This window comes from Peromyscus maniculatus, chromosome 2, assembly GCF_049852395.1.
Source record: "Peromyscus maniculatus bairdii isolate BWxNUB_F1_BW_parent chromosome 2, HU_Pman_BW_mat_3.1, whole genome shotgun sequence".
Lineage (NCBI taxonomy): Eukaryota > Metazoa > Chordata > Mammalia > Rodentia > Cricetidae > Peromyscus > Peromyscus maniculatus.
The window spans coordinates 118,531,263-118,557,366 of NC_134853.1; the positions used below are offsets into that span (position 1 = coordinate 118,531,263).

The window sequence follows — 26,104 nt, forward strand, 5'->3', positions numbered from 1 at the left end:
GTAGTTGAGCAACTTGCCAGGGCCATAGCCCTGGTAAAGACAGGGTCACCGTTCAAATTCAGGTCTTCTGCAATTTACAAACCATTGTTATTTACACCGAATTGTCTTAGCAGTAATGCTGTACCCAAGAACCATAGAGTGTAGGATCCTAGCAAATCAGTGTCTCGAATCTCCACCTTACCAAGGTCCATAGTAGCCACTGTCTGGATATTGTTACTCTATTAGTGGCCTAAGCCTGTCTTTCCTCACAGTCTGGTTCTATGTCCCTTGAATGACAGTGTCTCACTTTTCCAACTCATAAGCAAACAATGAGCACCAAGTATTTTGACTTGGTACTTTGGGCACAAAAACAAACCAGAGGAGCTTTGTAGAAATGTTCAGGTTGGTTCATGTGAACCCTCGGTAAGGGGAATGGTTTTGCCTTGTGGATACAGAACAAGGTAGGTCTCACATAGTAGGAAGCATGCAGTAGAAATCTTTGTGTTAGACAGTCAGGAGCAAGAGACAGAATCAAGGACTAGATCATTTACAAAAGTTAAGAAATAAGTTAAAAAAAAAAAAAGCGTGATCCGTGTTTCCCATATGCTTTATATTGATCTAGAATGAGCATCTCCAAAATCATAGGAAAGTTGGGTAAAAATAGAAGGGTTTTATTCTAAAGAACTTTGTCAAGATAGTCGTCCATGTGCAGTTCATGGGATCTGTAAACTGTGTCTCAGAAGCCCCTTGCCTATTCTTCCTAGTACTGCCAACTTTCCTCCCGCCTGGGTCCTCTTCTCCTTCTCTCCACACTTCCATCTTTGCAGATGCTGAGCCTGTGTCCACCCTGCATGCCCTCGTACGCAAGCTCAGGTGTGAACTGTAATCATACGGTGTCCCCACCTGTACAGTTCATACCTGAATTTTATTAGAGCACTCCCAAGGAAAACCAAAGCTTTAGAACTCAGAAAAATACTTAACAATGGGAGAGCAACATACAGTGGAATTGACCTCTAGGGTTGGATCTCATTGACTATAGATGCTTGGATGATCCTTTATCACATGTGCTCACAGAAGCTTTTGAGCACTTAAAATAATCTGACACTGGAGTAGACACAAGATCAAAAAATCGATACCAATAAAAAGGTGGAGAATTCGTAGGTTGTCAGCCAGGATGAGGTGGAACTTTCTGGTGATGTCACCTGTACTTCTGGTTCCCAAGACCACAAAGTTCAGTTTCTCTGGATGTCTCCGTGGTGGGGATGGAATCCAGAGCCAGGTAAATGGTGGTATCCTGATACACATGTAAGGGAGGAAAGGGGTCTAGGGAAGGATGGTTAGGACACCAGAAGATGCAGAATCTCCTGAGAAGTTAATCTGCTACTCCTCAAGTAATGTCAGCCTGCACCTCTGCCCCCTGAGCACAGCTAGGAACTTGGTTCAGTAAGCACCTCAAGTCTATGCTTGCATATCACAAATGCCATTGTAAAACAGGTAGTAAGTTGTGTAGGATGCAATTGTGCAGGATTCAAATTATTCCTGTTGGTCGTCCAGATACATAAAACTCAGTGTCGTAATATAAGAATCATAGGCCGGGTGGTGGTGGCGCACACCTTTAATCCCAGCATTCGGGCAGGTGGATCTTTGTGAGTTCGAGGCCAGTCTGGTCTACAGAGCGAGATCCAGGAAAGGCGCAAAGCTACACAGAGAAACTCTGTCTTGAAAAACAAAACAAAACAAAGAATCATGGAATATCAAGGCAGCACAGTTCCCCTGAAGAAAAAAAAAAAAAAAAGCATAATCTCATCCCCATAGCTCTTATAGTCTTACCAGAACATGCAAGTCTGGTTTTTGATTGACTGGAGTATACTGGGGAATTTCAACCAACTTACAGTCTTCTAAGTTGCAAGGTGATTTCAAGTGGCCAACAGTTTTAAAAATACAAGTATTACTAAGTGTAGAGGAAGAAGCCAGACCCTATGTGGGAAGTAGGGAACTCCTTATTAGATCAGGAACCCTGACCAAGAGATTTACTTTAAATGTGGCCCTTAGCTTCCTGCTTGCAAGGCAAGAAGGGGAACCATCTGGTTAGATCTCTTGTATTTTCCACTAAAAGAGAAAATAGAATTGCATTTAGAGACACTATGGTTTTCTGGTTTTTTTATATTGGAATTAGTTTTCTGTGTGTATTAGGTATAATCTCAAATAAAGGACATGCCTTCGATACATTTTACATAAACAGAAAAGGTTTTCAAGTGGTTATTTTTCACCAAACTTCAAGAAAAAGGAAGATGATTAACTAGGCAGTTCCAGACCTGTCCTTGAGTCCTAAATTAGCATGGTAACATAGGGTTGCTTCCGGGTAATCTGGTTTTAGTGAGACTAGAACTTAAAACCTAAGAACATTGGACCACCCACATGAATGATTTTAATTTCTTACCTAAATCGTGTCCTGCACATTTTAAAATTAAGATTGTGGCAGTAACATTATCTCCCCTTCTCCAGGTTAATACCCCTCCCTTTTCCTGCTGCCTTCCCAGGTCCATATTCTGCACTCTTAGCCACTTTTCCATAATGTAACTCCCATGTCACACCTATGTAGAGGGCTTCAGAAGTCTTTGTTGCTTGTAGGATAAAGTCCAGATTTACAGTATCGTCTTTGGCCTCCATGTTTTTCTTCTGTTAGGCCCCCCACCCCAATGGTCTCAGCATCTCAGAAGCAATTTTCTGTGTATCACACCTGGCTTCTGCCACTGCTGCCAGACACCTGCTCTTGGGGTGATACTCGGTGCCTGGTGACCTTTATGCCATGAGCTCAGCAGTGAGGGTGGATGCTGCCCTGTCATTCTCTGCTGTGATCCCAGGGGGCCAGACATCACCTTCTTCAGTTCTGAGGCACGAAAGTGTCATGGGGCAAAGGAAAAATCCCAAGGTTAGAAAAAAAAAAACTTATGAAGCTTGAGACAATGGCAGTTTGCCAGAAAATACAGAGGGTTTTAATATTTTTAAAAATCATAATAGTGCCTGAGTTGTGCATTAGTGGATTACCAGTCTACCTTAGCCATTTCCTGTTCCTGTTGCCATCTCATTAGCCCTTACAGACAGCTCAGGAGCCCCTCTGCTCTGAGATGTCCTTCTGAAGCTCCAGTGTCAGTACCAGTGTCCCTCCATCTGCAGCCCATGCATGGTCCCTTCATGCCCCCTCTGTTTCTCTTGGGCCTCTCCATCTCTGTTCATGGAGAGCCATGTTTGACCTGCCACACCATTCTCCATTTCCATGCCGCCGCTGGCATGGAGGAACTACACCACCAGTGTGTGATGAATGAAACCCAGGGAGAGGTCTGCGTCCTGACACGTGGGCAGGTTTCCCAGCTGTCACTGCCCAGGGCGGGAGGTCTGCCCATGCAGCAGTGTGTTGCTGGCACTCTCAGTATGGTCAGCTAGTGTAGGAACACGCCACGGGTCATGTTTCATTGTTTTCTAACCCTCAAGCTTCACGGTGGGAAGGTTCTTCAGTAGTTCTTCAGCTGGAAGGAAAGAGATTATGTCGCGGAAGTTCCTTGGCCTTCCTCCGCAGAAACCAAGTCTTCAGTCACACAAGTAAAATAAAATGTCACTTTGCTCCTCTCTGTGTCGAAGGACATAAAAGTCCCTAGACCGCTGTATGTCTGTGCCCTTCCTTCCTGCTATTTTTAGCCATTCTCTTTGGCACTTTATCTCAGTGCCTCAGGGAGTAGCTGGACCAACTACACAGAGATCTAGTAAATATCCTTTTTTAATAAACAAATCCAAGTGGAAGATGGAAAGTGCCCCCCCCCACTCCCCCAACACAAAGCAATCAAAGAATTCCTAGAAGGATAACGAGCCCTGCTTTTTATTTACTTACTTTTAACCCGGGGGCCTTCTGCATGGAGTTGAATAAGTTTCTAGACATGCGGCTAACGGCTTGCCCTAAGTCACATCTGTGGAGATAGGATACTTGGGCTTCCTAAGTGGATGCCAAAGCAGGAGCCAGACACCAGCTCCCTAAAGCAAAACCTCCATCCCATTGGTGGCAACAACTTGATCAGTAAGGATGAAGCCGGCGCTTGGACGCATAGGCCAAGCGTGTGTACCACATCCAGTAACTTGCCCAACTCCAGAAGAGCCTGGAGAACTGCACATTTTTTTCCCATGAAGCATCCAGGAGAAAGGTGGTTTAGAGTGCTTGTGAACATGCATTTCTTTTCTTCTTTTTCTTTCAGCTCTACAAAGCGCCTCAAGTCTGTGGAGGATGAAATGGACAGTCCTGGTGAAGAACCGTTTTACACAGGCCAAGGGCGCTCCCCGGGGAGTGGCAGTCAGTCCAGTGGATGGCACGAAGTAGAACCAGGTGAGCGGGGAGAGTCACGAGAGTGCACGTGACTGCGTTGTCACACTCTGGCCAGAGTGGCCGCCGAGAACAGCAGGTATAACTGAAGTGAAAGACAGATGAGAGAGGGTGTCATCTCCCTCGGGGGCTGTCACCTGCACTTGGAGGCCACATGCAGCCTTCCATTTGGCTTTGGTTGTTTGTTGCGCTGAGATCTCACTATGTTACCCACAGTGGACGCAAGGTCCAGGCTCCAGTGTTCCTCCTCCCTCTGCTTCTTGAGTAGCCAGGATGGCCGTTTTCTTTTGCTTTTATATGGACACTCTTTTTCATTTTGTCTTTTAAAGTATACTCTAGTACTCATAAGAATTATCAATTTTTCCAACTGCATGGATAGCAGTGTGGAGCAGAACAAGTCTCCTGTGTTGCAGATTATGACTGGATTTTTATAACATCAGAACGTTTGGGGTTTTTTTTTTCCTTTTCTTGTTGCTGGCTATCGTCATGATTGTTTAAGCATCATAGCCACCTTTATGTCCATCTGCACTAACCTGAGTACGTTCCTGGTCTCACCTTGGGGTCGTCAGGTAGTGGCTGTAGAATCTCAGAGCAGTTCTGACATCAGCACTTCTGGAGACCTTAGTGTCTGCCTTCCACGTGGCTTAGGGGAATGAGCTCCAGTGCCTTCGTCAATACAAGTCAAACCTTAATGCCTGCCCTCCATGTGGCTTAGGGGAATGAGCTCCAATGCCTCCGTCAATGCAAGTCAGCTGGGTGAGAGGATAGAGGGGTTTGAGAATCATCTAAAGTGCGGTCTTTGCTTCAGTGACAGGGCTGTGTGGTTTTAGTTAGACGGCACAACCTTCCTGTAAAACACAACCTGACAGTAGTAATAGCTGTTTCGGTGCTCTTGAGGATGAAGTAAGGTGGTCTGTATTGTCCACTTAAGAATTATACCCAGTACAGAGTGATACAGAAAGAGAGAGAGAAAGAGAAAGAGAACAAATTCTCCAGCCATCCCTCCCCACTCTGGTCTCAAAGTAACTGCCTGCAAGAACAGACGGGCACCAAGAAAATCTTGGAACTAGCCCCTCATCTTCAAAGCTTACACCTCCCTCTCCTCCCCAACAGTTTTTCAATATACAAACGCTACGGCTGTAGATGGCTTTATATGACTCTAAAGGAGCCGCAGAAGGGAGATTTTAGGGTGATGGGACCATCTGGATCCCGATTATGGGAGTTTCCATAATCGATATAATGTCTGACATTCACAGAAGTATGTGCCTCCTCCCTACCTTCGTTGCATTCCATCCTAATTAAAAACAAGTAACAGTAAACCCCCAAGCCCTATTGGTTGGGTTTTTTAAATCTTGTCCCTTTATGAAAATGTGAAACTCCTGTGTGATTTCCTTCTGCCCAGTGCCCGCACACAGCTCCTCCGGTCACCCCTTCAGCGATCTTCAGTGGAAATTTCTGGATTAAGTATGATGCCACTTCTGAGAACTCAAGGGTAGATGAGGAGGCGGTGGCTCCTGCTCTCAGGGGATTTAGAGCAGGCGTGGAATCAGAAGCAGACCATCTCCGTGTTGTGAGGAACACAGGGGTGATAAGATCCTCTGGGGTCCTCGTTTGCCCATGTCACCCACACAGCACTCCGGCGTGGTCATCTTTCTCTGCAGGCTGTACTTCACAAAGGTCCACGCATAGCTCGGCTAGCCTGAAGTGCCTGAGAGGTAAAGCAGGTCAGGCGAGAACGCAGATGCTGCCTTCCGTTGCCAGCACACCGTGCCCTCTGTGTAGCGCTGATGAAAAGTTCACGTGTATTAAAAAAAATAAAAGATGGAAAACTGGTTTGAGCCCCCTTTAAAGTCAGTCCTAACTTTCCTGGTTCAGCCAAAGTTAGCGTCAAGTCTGTATACAGGTGCGGTCCGTTTGTGCTGGGGTGCTATATGCACATGCTCCACGTATGCTAAAGCTGGCTTATGATATTAATAGACACAAAGCCCCTCACAGTGAGCCCAGCCTTTCCAGCCTCCTCTACTTCTCTGGCGTATTTAGGGACTGTGAGGGCTGGTTGAGCAGAATACTTTGCCCTAATAATTCTTTCATTCCAAGTGGTTCATACCTACACAGTACGAGTCAAATAATTATAAATCCTGACATCTGTATCTCCACACCCCTTGCAGTCATCAGAAAGTTAAGTTTAATGGTTAAATCCTCTTTGCATGGAGAGATTTTTCCTTTCCTTCTTCTTAAAGAAATTGTGTTCCTGGAGGGATTGCCCATTGTCTGTCCTTGTTTCATTAAAGAAAAAATGCAATCTCATGGCATGTATTTGCGGGGGCAGGAGAGCACAGTGGATAAATTTATATTTGGCCATATTCAGCATCGAAAGTCATAATTGAAACAGGGCCTGAGGGGACATTAAAACACAACTGAGGGATGGTGCACATGTTCATGGCGACTTTGGTGTCATTAGCTCACACCAGCCACTTTAAATGGATAATTTATGCTGCCAGATGGTCCTTTTTGGGGATTTTCCATCAAGCCCAATCCCCTTTTTGGCACAGAGTACACCTTTATGTTGTTCCCACACTTATCCGGGCCTCCATAGCTTTTCCCCAGGGGTACAGTTAATTAAGTGGGAGGCTTTTAGTGGTTCACTCATGTAAATTGCCTTCAGAAATATGTTGGGAATTATGTATATCCAAATGCATGGGCAGCCTGCGCTTGGGATAATTCTCTCAAACAAGTATGAAGGGCACCGGGTTTATGCTTCTGGTGTGGCACAGGAAGTACAGCTCTACTCACGCTCCTCTCCAGGAGCTGGGTGTCTGGGATAGGCCTCCCTGGGTTTCCAGGGCTCCCTAACTACAGAGGCCTGAAGGTGACCAGGAGAGACTTCCTTGAGCCACAGGAAGATGTTGGAAAGTGAAACAGTCCAGACATCCAGTGAGTTACATGCCTATTTTTCAAATGTCTTCGGTAGTATCCTGGTCCCCGTTGGTTTATCTCAGCACTTTTGGTACACAGCTCTGCCTGTCTGCAGCAGCACACAGGAGACGAAGCTCGTCGGAAACACTAAACAGGCTAGAGCTGGCTTCTGCTTCTCTCACTGCTAACTGCATGCCCTCCACTTGGTTTCGTTTCCCCGTTGTCTCAAAACTTGTTCGGATCGGATCTGTATCTTGTCATGCACTGTGACGTGAGTGAGCCCTGTGAAATTCTGTCCGTCAGAATTCACATACCATCAATGGCTGTTCAGCCACACAAGTGAAAAGTTGCCAATGAGATGATAATGCAAATAAATTATCAGGAAGGAAAGCAGCAGGCTGTGCAGTCATTGGCTGAGGCAGAGTTCTGGTTCGGTGCCTGTGCACCAGTGTGGATTTTCAATCGATGGTCTTGAAAATGTGCAGACTCTGGTGTGTGTTAGTAAGTTAGTTAGTTAGTCTCTTTGTTTGTTTGTTTGTTTGTTTGTTTGTTTGTTTTGTGAGCAGCTTGCCTAAGCTCACACTGCTGGCATGTCTGTGGCCAGGATCTGTCTTTCAAATCAAAGTTGACTCCAGGATTTAAGTTTGTTTCTGTATTTAACCTCTTTAGCATGATTACTTATGCTAATGTTTCAAGATCTGTGTTCCAGACTCATACCATAATAAATAGTAAATAACTCACTAGAAAGACCTGAAAATTCCCTGTGTTCTTTATCTCAAACTCTTATCATGGAACCTAGGTCAAGAAAAAAAGATATGAGCTACTAAATACACATGGAACAGTATATATAAGCAGAATATTAACTGTTAATGGTGAAATATCTGTCATGTCATCCATAAAATCAAATAATCCTCAGCATTTAGGAATTGTTCAAATGCTCTGTCAGAGAGGCTCTCAGTAGCTGCTGGCCTTGTATCCTCATCCACCATCTCATTCATCGCCCCTCTCGATGCCTTAGCCATGCTCCAGCTACTGGTGCTCTCTTCTCACCCTAGAATATGCACTCCATCAGAGTGTGACTTAGTCCATCTGTTACACTGCTGCGTCCCTAAAACCCGCAACAGTGTGTAGAACATAATAGGTGTTCAATAAATATTGACTGGATGAAGCAGAGCCATTGGAGCTTCCTTCCATACTTGACAGCAGAATTGGCTGCCGACAACCCTCTAAAAATTGGTATTTACTATATTTTTAACCTGCAGGCTTCCAGTCAAATCTAATTACTAGCAAACAGTGGGAAAAAATAATTGCTGAGGCTCAGCCAAGCATCTCATCGATCAGTAGTGGGCACCAAACTAGATTCCAACTATCCTTCTCCTTAACGGGTTTTCCTCTAAATAAGCCAGGTATTTTTTTAAAGGTAATTGACAAGAGTAGTGCTTATTGGCAATTGGGGAAGAAAGGAGGAAGCCAAGATGGAGGGGACAGTGGTCAGTACATAGGAAGCCAACGGGAAATGGGCGACTACACATTGTCACACAGTAAAGCTGCTACATTCGGTCATTTGATACATGATATATGATGATAATGATACATTGAATGATGTGTATACCTCAGAATCACCAAAAGCAAGGAATTTGAATGTCCCCATGACAAAGAAATGGTACTGTTTGAGGTGAGAGAGGCACTACTACCCTGACATAGTGATTGGACAGGGTGTCCATGCATCGAAACGCTGTACTCTACCTCCGGAAATGTGCATAGTTATAAGGTATAATTCTATATCACTTCAAAGAAAATTATAAAAGGTAATTTGTGGTAGATGAAGCCTGTATCAAGAATCTCAGTGGTGCTCTGTTTTTATAAGGTGTTTTGATCTGGTATAGATGATCTGGTTTTGTAGTGTGTTTGATTTGGTTTAGATGATCCCCCTGCCTCACTGGTACTGGAAATTTCCACTCTTCCGTCTCCACTCTTCTCTTACACAATCATATGTAAGTACCAAGCCCCTGGGGACCTGAGAGCACCAGCTTTTGTACAGGTGTGGGACATGCCCAACTTACCTGGAAGTCACTTCCCTTTAAATGTTATGCTCTCAAGCCTTTCTCCCTGTGGTTAGCAGCAATGCCACAAAACTATCCCAAATGGATAGCAACCCACCCATTTTCACCAGGACCAGAGAAGGCCATATACTGGGCAGCTCCTGACCCTCATTACAATCAAGAAAACCACGTTCTTTCTCCTCCTCCCCTGTTGCCTTCCTCCTTCCTTTCCCCCATTTAAATGCCTCTGCTCATCTTAACCACTGTCAGTCAAATCAAGTCATGGAATTTTATCAGGAGCCAGCTGTGTGCAGTATTCTAGGAGAGATACAAAAATTACTTCACTGAGTACCTGTCTCAAAGGTCAAAGCCCTGAACACCCTCAGGGGTTAGCACTGCCTACCAGTGATACTATTATTTCAGCCCCATCCCTGTCTCTTAAGTCGGGACCATCAACTGAGCTGATAGAAGCCAAAGTTCTTTGTAAAATTAATCTTTTCTAATCATGTGAACTGTTGTTACTGGGATCGTTGAGGGGACAGACTGATGGTAGTTAAAAGAGAGCTCTAAATCTCCGTGGAGATTAGGGTCAATGTCTTTAAAAAGTGGCCAATAAATTGGGTTTAGGTTGGGATCCAGCTGAGAGACGTTTCCAAACTTGAAAGAGACTAGCCTTCCAATCATTAGCATGAGTAAATTGACGGTGCCTTCATCTATATTTCTTCTCATTGTGGGCAGTTCTTAGCTGTCCTGTGCACCTCCCTCGAGTTCTCTGTGTCCCCCAAACAAAGGACTCTCTGCTTATGCAACTTCCAGGTTTGAGGCTGCCCTTGGGTTGAGCATGTAACCCCATTTCAGCAGATCTAAAGCGAATTTCATATGACGCTATAACTCTTGTCCATGAAACTCAGTGCTCTTTAACTGTAGGGCTAAGAAGCTACTTAACTGGGTGTAGTGGCATATGTGATTCCAGTACCTGATCGTAAGTTTAGGGTCATCCTTGGCTGCTTAGTAAGTTCAAGGCCAGTCTGGGCTAGATGAAACTCTGTTTAAAAACACACAAACAATCAAAAGTGAACTGTTTGAACTTTCTCCTATAGAAAATGTTTCAGAATTCTAATGCATTAAATTATGTTTACATATACATTATAAGTATAATTACATCGAGATGGTGAAACTATTAATAGACACAATTATGCCAGTCAAAATGTTGTAAATTCCAAACAGTTCAGTGCAAAACTTAGAGTCAAAATTGATTAAGTAATACATTTAATTGCAATTACTTTTTAAATACTATAAGGGATGAACTTCTTTCAGGGATAAACTTATTTCCAGGGTAAGTTGATTTCATTTTTAAAGGTCAAAATTAAGTATGTCCTCTGTTCTTATAAGAGGTTATTAAATAAATAAATACATTTCAAAAATATTTAAAGGCATCTAAGGAGGACTATTTTTGCAGTTAACTGGTGACCCCAGATTTGCAGAACTGAGGCTCTAGGTTTCAATGACTATAAGCACAGTTTAATTTTGAGAGTAGCATTAGTTCATTGCAGCCTTTTAAATTGTGTATTAGAAGCTAGGCATGGTGGTGCACTGGTAATTGCATTACCCAGGAAGCTGAGGCAGAAGGCTTAATAGTTCAAGGCCAACCAGAACCACCTAATGAAACCATGTCAAAAAACAAAAACAAAAATCACCTGTTGGGCTTGCTTGGGTTCCCACACCTGTCAATCCTGATTTGACTGCCAGCAGCCACTCTTCAGATTTCAGGGTGCAAGTTTACCAACTTGTACGTCTAGCTGAGACATATAGGGCCCATTATGCGCGCCAGCAGAACGACATCAGACTGGTAACAATAGTCCATTGATCACAGACACTCTGCAGCACTAGCATAAATTAGGGGAAATGATTAAATCTCCCACAATCCCCTGCAGTAATGGGAACAGTTGCCGTCACAGAACACTGCCGTGGGATCAATGTCCTGGCTTTTCTTCTGCATTTATGGAGCAGTGGGAAAGCATCATTCTGTGACAGTGTTCTCCCCCCATTATCTCCTTAGTATTGGCACCTGCTCATTAGAGAATGATGTGCCAGAGAGCATCAGTAGAAAACAAGGGTCTGCTCTTAATGACCCTTATCAGAGAAATTTCACCTGAATAAAGGGTTACGACAGAAAAGCACCATTACAAAATGAGTGCTCTCACCACCCTTCAAAAAGTGTGCCTACCTTTTTATCAAGGCTGATTTCTTAATGTCAGAAAAGAACCTAAATCCACCCTTTTTATTGAAATCTAAAAAGATGTCTTCTCACATACACCTACACTCTGTATTGTGTGCCACATGCATATATGACAAAGCATGCTCAACAAAATTGCTCTTGTTGTTTTTATTCCGAAGCCTGTTTGCAGTACCTGGTAATGTGACAGACATTCAATCAATATTTGTTGAATAAATAAATACAAAGCTGGTGACCATGTATGTCCTATCTTGTCCTTTGAATCTGATCAAACACTTTGAGATCAGAGTGCTGGTGCATCTGATGAAGGAAGAGGGGGAAGCCGCGTTGGCTTTGGAGAACCCAGTTGCACAGTTTTGTAAATACAGAAGCTCCCAAGGAAAAAATACTGCGTTTCAGCTGGTCCTGTGTAAATAAATTACCCAAATTACCAGATCCTTTCATTTCATATTTGAAAGTGAGCTCTGTAAATATCCTAGAATGGAATAAGAACAGAGACAGTGCTGACTGGCGAGGCTCACCTGTGAACTCCTCTCTTCCTGTTCCTGTCCCCATCCCCAGGTGCTGGTGGCTCAGCCTGTGGCTCAGACTTAGCATAAGGGAAGGAGGAGCATTACAACTGACTCCACTCCAACCACCGCAGCCTTTGAAGGCTTGTTTGAGAGGAGAATAATAAGAAAAAGAAAGACAGGATGCTTTATAAAATGGGGAAGTAGAAATTAAGAATTAAAAACTAAAATTTTCATTTCCTCCCATGATCAAACCTGCAATCTTTGTAAACTGCTCCGGATTTCCATTTCCTCATGTGAAAGCATTGGAAACAACAAAATAGTCCCACCTTCCACTTCAACTTTGAGAATATCAAACAATGATACAAAGAAATCAAAAGCTACCATTTACTGACTTCACACTATGTACAAAGTACTGTATCTATCATTATCCATGGGATGCCTTCAATATACATGGGGTATTCTTAATAAGCCATATAGCTTTAATGAAATATTGTATATCTTTTTTGGTGAATACTAGAAAAACTCTAAAGCAGTTATAAGAGGTATGATACTATGAAATTTGTTAGAAAACACATTGTATGCATCTGTAAATGTGATCTACAAAACTCTGTCCAAAGTGGAAGGTGAAATAGAAAAATAAGTAAGGTAGAAGCTGGCCTTGAAGTGACTACCACTCACTGAATGGAAAGGGTTGAATAGTTGAGTAAGTGCTGTATGATAGGACGTGGGGGGCAGAAAGCATCACAGTTTGGGAGTTTCTTCATTGCCTTGGGCCATAATCTCCCACTGCACTTGTTGTTTACCAACCCTCCCACGATCGATGGCGCAGCAGTGGACCTGGTCCCTCTGTCCTTCTCTTCCCAACAGCCAAGTATCACCTGCCCCATCCCTAAAGTGTGCGGCTGGCACGAACTCTAGGAAGTCCACAGGAAGTACATGAGCTGGGACCACCCTGAGCTAGCAAAAGAGATCATTCCTCATATGTACCAAAACCTCCCTGTCTTAAATAGGTTTGTGACTTACAGATGGATAAAGGATAAACAGAAGTACATGATAGATCAGAATTACTTCAGATATGATATTTTGCTTTATCTGTTAGATATTTTTAAAAATTTCTTGAACTACAACACAAAGTAGTTTTAATCTGTGATATAAAAATACCTTTAAGTAGTGACCTTAACATCGCTATAGTATGAACATAATGTAGATATTGACTATGCTATAATTTGATTAAGAAAGAAGGAATATTGCATAATATTTTTGTCACTAAAATACTGCTGGAATTTTAAATATTTAAGTGTTTTATAAGCAACAGCTAATTTCAACACATTATTCTCAAATATATACATACAGTATATACACATATGAGCTATACCTAAATGTGATTATTTTACATATGTCCATTTAATTTATTTCAAAAGTGATGGAATATCAGATCACTTGCAATAGTATTTACAAGCTGATTTCTCTCTCATTTACCTTCTATTTCTCTACCATAGTAATGAATCTAAACAATAAATGATTGAGTATAACACCATATTTCATATAGAAATAAAGGTTACCAATGCTTTTTAATAAGGTAGATTTTTAATACTCCAGAGCAATAATCTTTTCTATGAGGAATGGGAAGAGAGGAAAAAGGAAGTCTTTGTACCCATGCAGATCCCTGCAGTCCTAGTCTCCCTGTCTATTCTGGGTGTTGGCTTCTGATGGGCTTGTGTGCTCAACCCGTTTTCCTGCAGACAATTACAATAATTTATCCAACTCCATCCATCCACAGTCTTCAGTTACATCATAAACTCATCAATTAATCAAAGACATGCCACCCATTTGGAGATGATGGGTGAAGTCGTCCTAGGAGATTCCGGGAAGTGCTCACATGCATATAGTAAATCAGAGACTGAGTTCTGATGGATTCCTGAACAGCACTCCAAGTACTCCAATGGAGAGTGTTCCCTCCAGCCCTGATCACAATGTATGTCTCTTAAATGAGAGGTAGGGGGAGAAACCAAGCATACAAGATCCCCTCATTTTACACTATTTCTTAGAGGTGAAAAATTAAACTGAAATGGAAATATTGTACGTGTTAAAAGCAGTTTGTTGGTGTGACTTCTTAGAACCAAGGATTACCCACCCCACCTTTCTTATCAACTAAAAGCCTGTCTGATGCTTTTGGATTTTTAGATACAGGGCTGCTGTGATCCTTGGTTCTCTGGTTTGTTTGGTGTGAGGGCCTGCTTATGGCCCAGCGACTTGCAAGGCTGTGGATAGTGGGTGCCACCCAGTCCCTGCTGCTGTTCAGGACTCACTCAAACCATGCTCCTGAGCACCAGGTTTGGATGTGGGCTGTGTATCTTCTCATTCTTTGTTTTGAGTAATTCCAAGTTCTAGGCACCTACTTTGCATATAACAAGGGGTGGATTAAAGTTTCCACTGGCATAGATAGAAATGATTGAGCATGTTAGAACTTTTGACAACTTCAGCCACGTATCCATTTCTAATCTGAATGCCTCATGGGATCCCCACTCTTTTGCCGTGTTAGCAAGCCTAACCTAGAATTCCCTCAGCTATCACCAGCTTCCAGCATTAATGACTTCTAAATACCACTTGGACTGGATGCCAGTCAGAACACATCATCTGCTCTTCAGCCGTGTCAGGAAGAGTGAAGTTTACCAAAGTCACCCTGCAGCTGTTCTGGAATCTCAGGACTCCTTAGGTGCTTACGAAAGCCACACCATGTGTTCTAATATCCAGTCCATGTGTGAGGGCTGAAAGTAGTTAGTAAGGGACGTTGAGTATTTTTCAGGGCCGATTATTATTTGACATTTGTCATTTTGTGATGGTGACACCTGCTTCTAATTTTAAAAGTTCTTTCATCCAGTGGTTGTTTCTTTTCTTTTTTTCCTCAGGAATTATTTTATCCTCCAAAGATTTAACTAGTAATTTTTCTCCTTCGATGTGCTTGAGTTTGAGTTTGTCTGTGAGCATTGAAAAACCTTATGATGCCTTCAGCTATGAAAAGGAAAAAAAACCTTCATAACACAAAGCCATTGAATTGAGCCACATAAATTTTTGTCCTAGTCACACAGTAGGAGATTTTGAAGAGAGATGACTTATTACGGGTCACTATTGTTTGAGTTACATGACGATTGTTTTGCGCTAACTAATACCTGAGCTGGAGAAAAACTTGAGCAGTACAGGAATCCCTTAACTCCAGCACGCATATTTAGCTGCCTTTCACTGCCAAGGGCAAATTAGTAGCCATCAGTCACTTGAGTCGGTGAGTGGAAGGGTTAATGGAGAAAGCTGGCTTAGTCTTTTTTGATCCTTGTAGTAGTCACTCGGTTGGGAGATAGCCAGTTGTAGTGCCCAGTGTGGTTGGCTGTGTTGTTTTTAGCCTATATAAAGACCTTTTGCTCACAAGTGCTGGATAAAGTTCATCACATGAGGAGAAAAAGCTGTGAACGATGGTGCACAGCTAGCAACCCATCCTGATTGGTCTGTGGGGAGTTGTCTGCTTAAAATTGGATCCTTGTGTTGAGTTTCCAAAAAAGGTGTGAATGTGAAAAAGAAGTGTTAACTCATGACTCCAGAGAAAATGTCGGCCATGAGCAGTTTTTAGTTTAAGTAAAAACCAAACTTTAAAAATTGGATAAATAAGACAAGTGGGGGAAAGGGTGAGTCATTAACTCCAGATTCAAAGCATTATGGAGAAGAAGCAAGTTTCACTGAACTTGAATGCGACACTCAACAGAGACATTGATTGAATGGAACTGACTCATTTTCTTAATTGATATGCAAAGCTCTGCCAAGCATTTACCCTTAGTGTCAGATAAGTAATTTTTAATAAAATATTTCCAAGACATGAAGACAGTTAAGAAAACAGCACGGTTTTTAATAACTGCACTCGTAAGTAAACGGATCTATCATTATGTTGTCACAGAGAATGACAGAGAGCAGAAACATGCTGCTGATCCCTCACAGATAAGTGTGTAATGTAATTAGACAGACACCCTTCCTCTGTCGAATGCAGCATTAATCATTAGAGATGCAACTTACTCTCTTTGATATGTCACTGTTGTTAAGGAGGAAAAGCAAGCCGGGCAGATACTGTGCTGCAGTGACTCATGTATTTGTATGACTGGTGTCAGAATTTCTTTCGGTTTTTGAATGTCTAAATACTGCTAATAATACTCTGGCCTTTTTGCATGCATGAAGATGTAGTTGAGATCCAGCAGTTTGCTTTGTTTTACAAAATATCAGTGCAATGAGTATTCTTGAACTCAAAATATTTTTAAGCCTTGAGATGGCCTTTGGGCTCGTCTATCTGAAATGAGGGTACAATTTATAGACAGATTTTCCTATAAGGGATGGGCTTGAAGTTGTCTGCATTAAATAATAGCCTAAGAGAGAAACTTTCTGTGAAAAACTCCATCATCAAATGATGAACCGCACAGCCTCTTTCCAACATTCATAAGCACTCACTTTAAAAAAAAATCCATTTTCTTTTACTATATAGCTCTGTCTTGAACTGTAAATTGCTGAATAGTTATAAAGGGATATCAACTCAATTCACTGCACAAGTCCATCTTCCCCCTTTCTCAGTGACTCAAAGGCCTTTCAGGGCACAGAACGGGGTTGTTGAAGGATGGCGGGCAGATTTCACTAAGTAACAGGTGGAGGTCAAAGTAGTTTATTTGTGGGGATGAACACGTACAGAGATGGAGCATCAAATGCTTGGCCATAATAAGGTTTAGCAAGAAAACGCTGACTGTACCAAGCCGAGATTCCCGCTGACAGGACCTTTTCTCGTGTTTATTACTTGATTTCACAGTTCAAGCAATTTGAAGAGACCTAAAACTATATTCTCTTTCCCTTATGAAATGTTTCAATCAGCTTCAAATTTTTCACTTCAAATAAAGTGATGGGTGCTTTCCATGTATCCAAGGAACACTAAGATAAATAGAGTTCTTTTACCAGCATTACCTCACACATCCTCCAGATTAAATTTTAAGTTGAACCCTCAAATTCCACGTATTTGATCATGATTGGAGTGACAGATCGGAACACATTTTAATAAACACTTAAGTTTGCATCACCGAGGCTAATGTTGTTTGATCAGAAAAACATCAATGAGGATTGTGACAAAGCTGGAACACTGCATTGCCTGTGGCTTCCTGGAGATGAGAGGAAAAGCCATTGAGTTCACTACCCTTTCATATTGTGCACAAACTTTGCTCCTTGAGACTAAAAATGACCTGTGTGTGCCTGTTTTTTACAATAAAATCCCTAAAAACAATGTTACCATTGCTGTCCAACAGAATGAGAAGGTCACAAGTTAGTTGGCATCACACAGACTTTGAGAGGTGCCGCACATATCTATCTCCACCTTAATGCCAACACATGCATCTTCCCTGTGGAGTGCCGTGACCATCAGCCACACATGACTCTAGACACCCAAACTGTGGTGAAGCCGAGCAATGGAGTCTCTAAATTAATTCCTGTGCATTGGAGTAGCTTCATGTGGCTGGCATCTACCATATTGGACAAGGCAGATGCAAACCAAACACAGGTGTTACTGTTGACTTTTGCAGCTGTATATCTAAGCAGAATGTTTCGCCATGTTGCAGTGGGTTTTTTTTTTATGCAAAGAAAACCATTTGTTTTTCTCACAAATTTCTTCCTTCCCCACAGTCCTGTGAATGTGAGTGATGGCTGTGTTGAGCCAAAGCCAATCTTTCCCTAACATATGGTGGGAAGAAAGACTCGGGGCAGTGGGGTAGGTAGAGAATATGCTGTCTCCTGGACACATATGAAGCATGACACACAATTTGTTTATTTTTGTCCTATCACTGGGCTGTGTCTTTGCTTTTTTGTGTTTAAAGAAAGAAGTGGCATCATGCTGCCCCCGAAACCAGGTTTCCACGTAGTATTTTTCCTATGTCTATGCTCGATTTCAGTAGCTGTACATAGCTCTTCCTATTCACAAGACAGTTAGAATACATTAGAGATTCATTACTTCTTTCCCCTAGAATGATCAGTGTACTGTTTTCCTCCATACTCCTTTAAAAAAAAAAAAAACCTGAAAAAAATCCCTATGTCATGAAGCCTTTTAAAGAGCCTGGATGTCTTTATGACATGGTAATTCTTCAGAGGTTTCCTTGTAGTTTCCTTTAAATGGCTGCATACAGGGTGAGAAGAATAGACTTTGGAAGCTTCTTAACTTTCATTGTATTCTCTCCATCATAAAAATGATGTCCAGACATTTTTATTCACTGAAAGGGGCTAATAGCCAAATGTTTTACCTCACAATTACCCAGTGTGTTAATTATAGTAAGTTATGTTACGGTGAACCCTAATGGTTTTTTATCATTAGTCCAAAAATCTAAGAAAGGAACAAAATCTTGAACTACATCATCATGTCATGTACTCTGTTGATACCTGCTGGACCAGAATGGTCCTAAAACAGTCATTAGTCTATCTAGTTAGCACCTCCACTTAGCATCCTGGTTGTTAAAGCTGATCTAATCATGTGGAGTAGTTACATGGTTCCAGAAAAGCCCTGTTCTTGCCAAGGGCAGGGCAGAGAGTGTGGCATAACCCTGCAGTTGGAGAGATGGGTCTGAGCTTTCATCCTGGGCTTGAGAAATGTCAGTGAAATTGATACCGACACTATTAGCCTAATAGACCCAACTGGGCTTTCTGTTCCCCAGACTTACACCTGAAAGGTAGTTGAATGTGAGAGCCTGCATGTAAGAGACCAATCATAAAAGTGGTTAACAACATTTACAGGAAGAAAAGTTCTTCATTGCCACTAATGAACTGGACTTAACCCAGCTCCTGGTGTGGCCATATCACCCAGATAAAGAGTGCCTTTCCTTCAGTATATACTACTGTTCTGAGGTGGTGGGACACACCTCAGCACTCGGGGAACTCAGGAAGGAGGGTCAGGACTTTCACACGAGCCTAGCTGCATAGAAAGGAAGAGAGAGAGGGAGTAAGGGAGGGAGAGGGCAAGAGAAAGAAAGACTAAGAATGATTCTCAGAAGAGTGTTACACAGAACGGAGAACAAATCTTGGCTGCATGGGTTCAAATCCAGGCTGTTCTACTTACTACCTGTGGCCTCTCACCTTCGCAGTCTTTCCCGCTCAGGCACCCTCTCTCTGAGCCCACCTTCCAGGCATGCTTTACTTGCTCCCACCTGCAGAAGGTTCTCCCCGCCTTCTCCCCGCCCTGGTGGTGCGGCAGCCCCAGGGTGCTGTTTTGTTTGGTGCCATTTCAGTTACCCATGAGCCTCTGCACTCTAGAATATTAATATTCATCTTGACTTTTCAAGAAGGAGAGATTATATCTGCTTAACTTATATTGCCTTGAGTCCGCATATAACTTTACCTTAGCAGGACCTTCCTTTGTCTAATGAGGCTACAATCAAAGTTTGTCCAGCCTGACTGTCCAGCAGTTTGCCAAGACCTGGGTGTTAACATGCCATCTACAGGCATGATCTAGAACAAATTTCTTACTATCCTGTAATCTATACATCATGCAGCATTAGATTGGAGGGAGGCAAGGATAATACCTGTACGTCTGAAATAAAAATGTAAAGACTTGAGATGTTTGTAAGTACCACAGCTGAAGTCATAGTCTTGTTCCCGCCTGTACTCTCTGGAGCTTAGGGTCCCCATCAAGTCCTCACAGCCATGGGCAGAATTCAGCCTTTTGGCTTTAGGACTAAGGTCTTTGCTTTCTTAAAGTTTTATTCCTCTAGACAGTACATTAAAATTGAAGACTGGGTTCATTAACAGAAATCCCCACTAGTTACTATTTGTACAGTAATTATATAACCTGGTACACAGATAATGGGTTCAAAAAGCTTTAATGAGGAGTTTATTTATTTTAAAGTAATGTACAGAAACCAAACTATTTCAAAAGCAAAAGCCAAGATGGATGTTCTGTAGCTTTTAACATCGAGGATTTTAGCCGCATTTTGAAATTTCATCTGGTCAATTAAGTATACAAAACAAATTAACCAAAACATACATTATGTATGTAGAAAAATATTAAAGTATATAATAAGGAAATGTGCTCAATATAAGTCTTTAAAAATTGAAAACACAAAGTAATTTTGAGCTTCATGACAGCCTTAGGGTTCACATTACTTGACTGGGATAAATTTAGACGATTAGGCATAGTCTGGCTTGTTGTCCTTACATGCTGACTGAGCTTCTTCCTCCTTTAACTCTTTCAAGGGGAGTTTAAAGTGTGTGTGTGTGTGTGTGTGTGTGTGTGTGTGTGTGTGTGTGTGGTGTGATGTGTGTGGTGTGTATGTGTGTGTGTGTGGTGTGTATGTGTGTGGTGTGTGTGTGTATGGTGTGGTGTGTATGTGTGTGGTGTGTATGTGTGTGGTGTGTGTGGTGTGTGTGTGTGGTGTGTGTGGTGTGTGTGGTGTGTGTGTGTGTGTGTGTGTGTGTGTGTGGTGTGTATGTGTGTGGTGTATATGTGTGTGTGTGGTGTGTGTGGTGTGTATGTGTGTGTGGTATATGTGTGGTGTGTATGTGTGTGGTGTGTATGTGTGTGGTGTGTATGTGTATGTGTGTAAGTGTGTGTGTGTGGTGTGTCCACACTACAATGTGCATGCATTTGGAGGTCAGAATACAGTCTGGATGTGGGCCTCACCTCTCACCTTGGTTGTAGGCAGGGTCTCTCACTGTTCCTGCTGCTATACTGTGTGTCCCAGGCTAGCTGGCCTGGAAACTTCCAGAGCCTCTCCTAGCTGGGCCTCCCATCCTGTCACAGGAGTGTGGGGACTAAGTAAGCATGGTTTCACCTGGCTTTGTGTAGATTCTCGGGCCTGGGACTCGGGGCCTCATGCTGGAGCAGCAAGGCTTAACCGCTGAGCTTTTCCCAAGCCCATATTTTGCTATTAAAAAGAAAACAAACAATAACAACAAAAACACAAACTCCAGGCGGTGGTGGCGCGCACCTTTAATCCCAGCACTAGGAGGCAGAGCCAGGCAGATCTCTGTGAGTTCGAGGCCAGCCTGGGCTACAGAGCAAGATCCAGAACAGGCACCAGAAACTACACAGAGAAATTCTGTCTCAAAAAAAAAAAAAAAAAAAAAAAAAGACAGAAAAAAACCTCAGTGAGCAACTTGATCATTCTTGACTTGTTGCTGCCAAAGTTGTACTTAAAGTTCCATTTTTACACACCAAACGTGGAGAGAAAAGAAGAACATTTTGAAACAATCACAGCTTTCTTAAGTCAGTCTCTTGCTCCCTTCAATAAAGTTGATTCAATACCGCAACTACAACCATGATTCCATTGTTCAAAAACAAAAATAAAATCTTCAGTCTTCAAAGTTTTGACGTTTTCCACTGCTATTCTATTTCTGCGTCTTTCCTAACATGTAATTCAGGCATTTGACTGAATTTAAAATAGCAGAATCATTGGCAGCTCAAAACTTCATTTGTGCAGCAGAGGTTTGAATGACTTGGGAGGTTTGTCTACACTTCAGTGCTTTATTATTTACTTTTTTATTTGAGCCTTTTCCCTCACTGTAGTTGAATCCTAAGACCTGCTTATGTCACTGGCAGTGGGTGTTCATCTGTGACCTCAGTGTACCCTACCTGTTAGCACACTGGTATGATGTGGTCTGTAGACTTTTCAACAAACAAGTATAATTAATGCCACTGGGACTAGTGACTTTGCTTTTAATTCAGATCGAGCAGGAACTGACCTAGAAAGGATTTGATTCAGGAGTATGAATAGCATGAGATCACACGGCCATCCATTTTGTACTTGCATCTGACTAGAAATGTACAAGCTAGTTTGTTTTTCTCTTGGAATGAAAACTTTAAGTTTTGTTATACCAAAGCATCTCTGTGTGAAGTCACAGGTAAAAGTGAAATCCATACAGGGAGTTTAAAGGTTGCGCACACACTCACACACATACACGCACACACAGAATCTATTGGGATCCTTTGGTATGTTTCAGAACCTTTGATCACCATCTTCAACTTAGAGAAGGCCAAAACAGACACACTTTACATGCATATTTATTTGGATATCATGTTAGAAAATCAAGTTAAAATCTGATTAAAAAAAAAAGAATCTATGTATCTATGAAAATTCTCACTGTAATTCATGGTACTAGCAATTACTCAGTGACAACTGCATATTAATAACAATAAACCTATTACTTATTTTTCTAGTTTGCCCAAATAATTCTCAGACCATTGACAAAAATCATAGGTAGACATGTATAAATGAACTTTTCTTCTTCTGATGCAGTGCAGACCACATTTATGCTGGAAACTTGAGATCCCAGATTTGTCCTGTGATATGGAGCCTTGAAGTCATTTCCTTTATTTTTACATCCAAATTTCGGTTGTCTCAACTGGCACTCTCCCAAATGGACAGATGCCTCCAGTTGTGTCTGCCGGCATGGTTGCGGGGAACACCACCAATCCAGTCATTACAAAGGACTCTTTCCTCGTTATATCCCCACTATTTTTCTTTTCAAAGCATTTCCTAAGTTTGAAATGTTGTGAAAACCCTAGACTCTGGAGCAAAAAAAAAAAATGCTACTTTTAAAAACAAGCTTTTGTTGTATTTTCTTAGGGTAAAGGTAATATATGTTCATCACAGAAAAGGCAAATAAGCAAAACAAAGGCGAGGAAAACCATAGAAATTTAACTCACCGAGGGAGCCATGGTTACAGTTCACACACATCTTCTAGTTCTTTCTCTGTGCACATAAAAAAAAAAAAAACACTTAAACTGTATTGTACACCCTGTGATTGATGTATTAAAACACCCCATGTTATAATTGGTTTTTCAGTCAACATTATATTATAAATATCTCTCATGTCATTATTCTTTTACAGTATTCTTTGCATTGGTTAGACCATATTTACTGAACCAGTCCCAATTGCTTGTCTTTTAAGTTTTTTTTTTAACTTTTATCTTTTCTTTTTCTGTTCTATAAATAATTCACTGAAAGAACATCTGAGCTGCTATTATCAAGGGCATTTTTATGTTAAAAAAAAAGCTAAATTATTTAAAGTGTAGAAAAATGCTTTGGTGCTGAAATAAGGTAACTGACAAGACAAAATGATTGCATGTGAGGCTGTCTTTGTGTGCTTAGGCAGCCTCCTTTGTAAGGGTCCCAGAGGTCACAGACACGTGACCGAGTCACTGGAAGAGGTGAAGCCTGTGTAAGTCAGATTTCTATTGCTATGACAAGTATCTGGGGGAAAGCAGCTTTCAAGGAGAATCACATTGGCTTGTGGTTTTAGAGGATCTGGTTCAAGTTCAGGTGGACCTCCCAGACTCACCAGTGCTTGGTGGCAAGGCAAGGGAAGTAAAGCTGCTTACCTCCTGGCCAGGAAGCAAGGGACAGCAAGAGGAAGGGGTCCGCTAGCTCCCAGGATCCCATTCAATACTATGTCCTCAGTGAACTAAAGACCTTCCCCGTTGCCCTGCCCCTTAAAGGTTCCCCTCTGTGATAGAACCACTTTGAATATAAAGATCTTACAATGCAGGTCTTTTAAAAGGGACCCTGAAGAGCCAAGACACAGAAAACCCCATGTAGAGAAAAATCAACAGCCCCCAAGTGGACTACGACGTAATACAATGAATTGAAATAAATTATAGAACCACCTGAAAGGGGAGCCATTCTCTTACCTGTTTGTTCCTGTGGCAAATCCAAAGCAATTCAGTATAATTTTCCATTTACCCATATACTAAATTCCATACGACTCCGTTTTATTTCTTTTTCCACTCTCTAAGTGTTGTCTTTTTGATCACGCAAATTGTTGTATAGATTAAAGTTGCCTCAACAATCAACCCTTCTTACCAGGCATGCCATCTCCAACCACACTGAAGAAGTCTGAGAAGTCTGGTTTCAGCAGCCCCTCCCCTTCGCAGACCTCCTCCCTGGGAACAGCATTCACACAGCATCACCGACCTGTCATTACAGGACCCAGAGGTGAGTTGCTCCACAGAGATCCACATGCTGTCAACATCATAATGTTGAGATCAGAGGGGCAAAGTGGGGAGACAGTGAGGACTCCCCTTACAGTAAGTGATCCAATTCTTATATTTGAAGGTAGTCTCAAATTTTAGGAACCAAAGAGATTCAGCATCCGATCTTAAGTTTCAAAGATACAAAGCCAATCTTTTTCAGGGGAAGGGGCAGTGGGCTTTTGCAAAGAGGTAGGAAATACCTTGAACCAAAATTAAGTGTGCCCTCAAGTTGTGTGTGTGCACGTCTATGTGTATGTGTTTGGGTGAGTGCTTTTTCCATGTGGTCAGTTACCTATTTCTCACATAAATGTTTTTTCAGTCTCCCATCCTTACTGATTCTCTTCCCATGAAGCCCTATTTCCATATGTGGCATTTTGTGTTGAGGTTGTTGGCATTGGGGTGTTGATGAGTCGTCTTCATTCACTCCTTTTGAAGTGGTAGATAGTTTGTCTGGTTTTCATTGCAATGTTTTCCTTATTTTAGTCTCATGTGCTTTTAAGTTTATTATTAAAATGTGTCCACAAGAAATATGATTTGTATTTCACATTAAAGACAAGCCTTAAACCTCAAGAGAATGTCATCAAATCACTTAACTTGATTCTATTGCAAGATAAAAATATTTATTAGTTTATTTATAAAACCTCCACAGTAGAAGTATGAATAACTGTGACCATTTGCACCCTTCCATCAGATTGTCTTTTATATCTGTGATCTACCAGCTCACATTATAAAACACCAGGGAGAGTTACAGCCTCTGGTCTACTTTGACATATACCTGAGGAAACTGATATTTGTTGCATTAACTCAATGTTAGGGCCACAAATCAGAATCCATTGATAAATACTGTGATAGTCCCGAGGAAATGTGGTACTTGAGGTGAATGCACAGAGCACATGTGAAAAATCTCACTAAAAAAAAATAATAATAAGTATTCCATCATGGGAAGGCAATTTCTTTGTCAGTTAGGAAATTCGGTTGCTTCATCCTTGGAGATACTGTGGTCATTGTATGACTTTCTCATCAAGATCCCTGACTCTTCTTCATATGTACCTATAGCACAATCACTGATGTTTACCATGTATGCATACATATATGTGTGCACATACATATATATGGTATATGTATGTTGCTCATTATATCTAGAAACTTGAGAATACACATCTGAATAAGCCATTAAATTAGTTAGTATTATATCTTCTTATCATTAACATTTGTTGAGCATCTAAACTGTAGCAGGAAATGAGAGGTATGATGCTATTGTAAGTCAGAATATTGATGGTCCAAGAGAGATAGGCATATTATTTCTCATTTTTATGGTCAGTTTAACATATTCAAATGCTAAATGAATGTTAGGAGCAAATTTTTCTGCAGGACTCACAGGAGAGAGTTGTGGAGCTTCATTCATTTGCTCATTAAAGGTTTACTGAGTTCTTGTCACTGTAGAGATACTGGGGCCAGTGTTTCCTGTCCTCATAGAACAGAGCTGGAGAAAGGAAGTGAGCATTAAGAAAAGCTGGCGTGGAGTAGGCTACCATCACGTTGCATCAAATAAAGAGACTTAAAGAGTGGATAGCATTGAAGTGGAGTCTAAGAAGATTCCTATGAATAGCAACTATTCCAAGCAAAGGAAAAACCCCGAGGCTAGCAGGGCAGTGAAGATGGAGAAGAGCAGCATGCCAGCAGTCAGGAAGGCTGGAGAGGCTACCTCTGCATTCCCATTTATCTTCTGGTTTATAGCGCCCTCACCAATGTGAGGAGGCCATACCACTGGAGAATGAACCTTTCTTCTCAAGCTCATATTCTCATGTAAAAGTGACAATAGAGTGGTATTTTTGGAAACTGTCCGAAGAGCAAAAACAGTATACTTATATCATTCCTTATTCAAAAAATACCAAGGGTGTCTTGACTTCAGGCTGCGTTTCTATGAATTGTTGTGACTACCCAGCTCTTACCCCAGATGCCTAATGATTAAACTCACCGCCTAAGATGGCCCATACTGCATAGATGGCCAAATTAGTGCTGCCT

General features: G+C 41.8%; 1 protein-coding gene across 7 annotated transcripts in view; it reads left to right on the forward strand.

Moving 5' to 3' along the window:
• Nfia (nuclear factor I A) overlaps positions 1 to 26,104 on the forward strand; it is a 347,864-nt gene that overhangs the window by 245,183 nt on the left and 76,577 nt on the right. For 4 of the 7 annotated variants that reach the window (XM_006974032.4, XM_042271440.2, XM_076564530.1 and 1 more), the window contains 2 exons: positions 4,224 to 4,351; positions 23,913 to 24,041. In XM_006974032.4, the coding sequence (XP_006974094.2) occupies positions 4,224 to 4,351; positions 23,913 to 24,041 (257 nt within the window). The remainder of the gene's footprint in view (positions 1 to 4,223; positions 4,352 to 23,912; positions 24,042 to 26,104) is intronic. The other 3 variants (XM_042271442.2, XM_076564533.1, XM_076564532.1) reach the window with 1 other exon arrangement.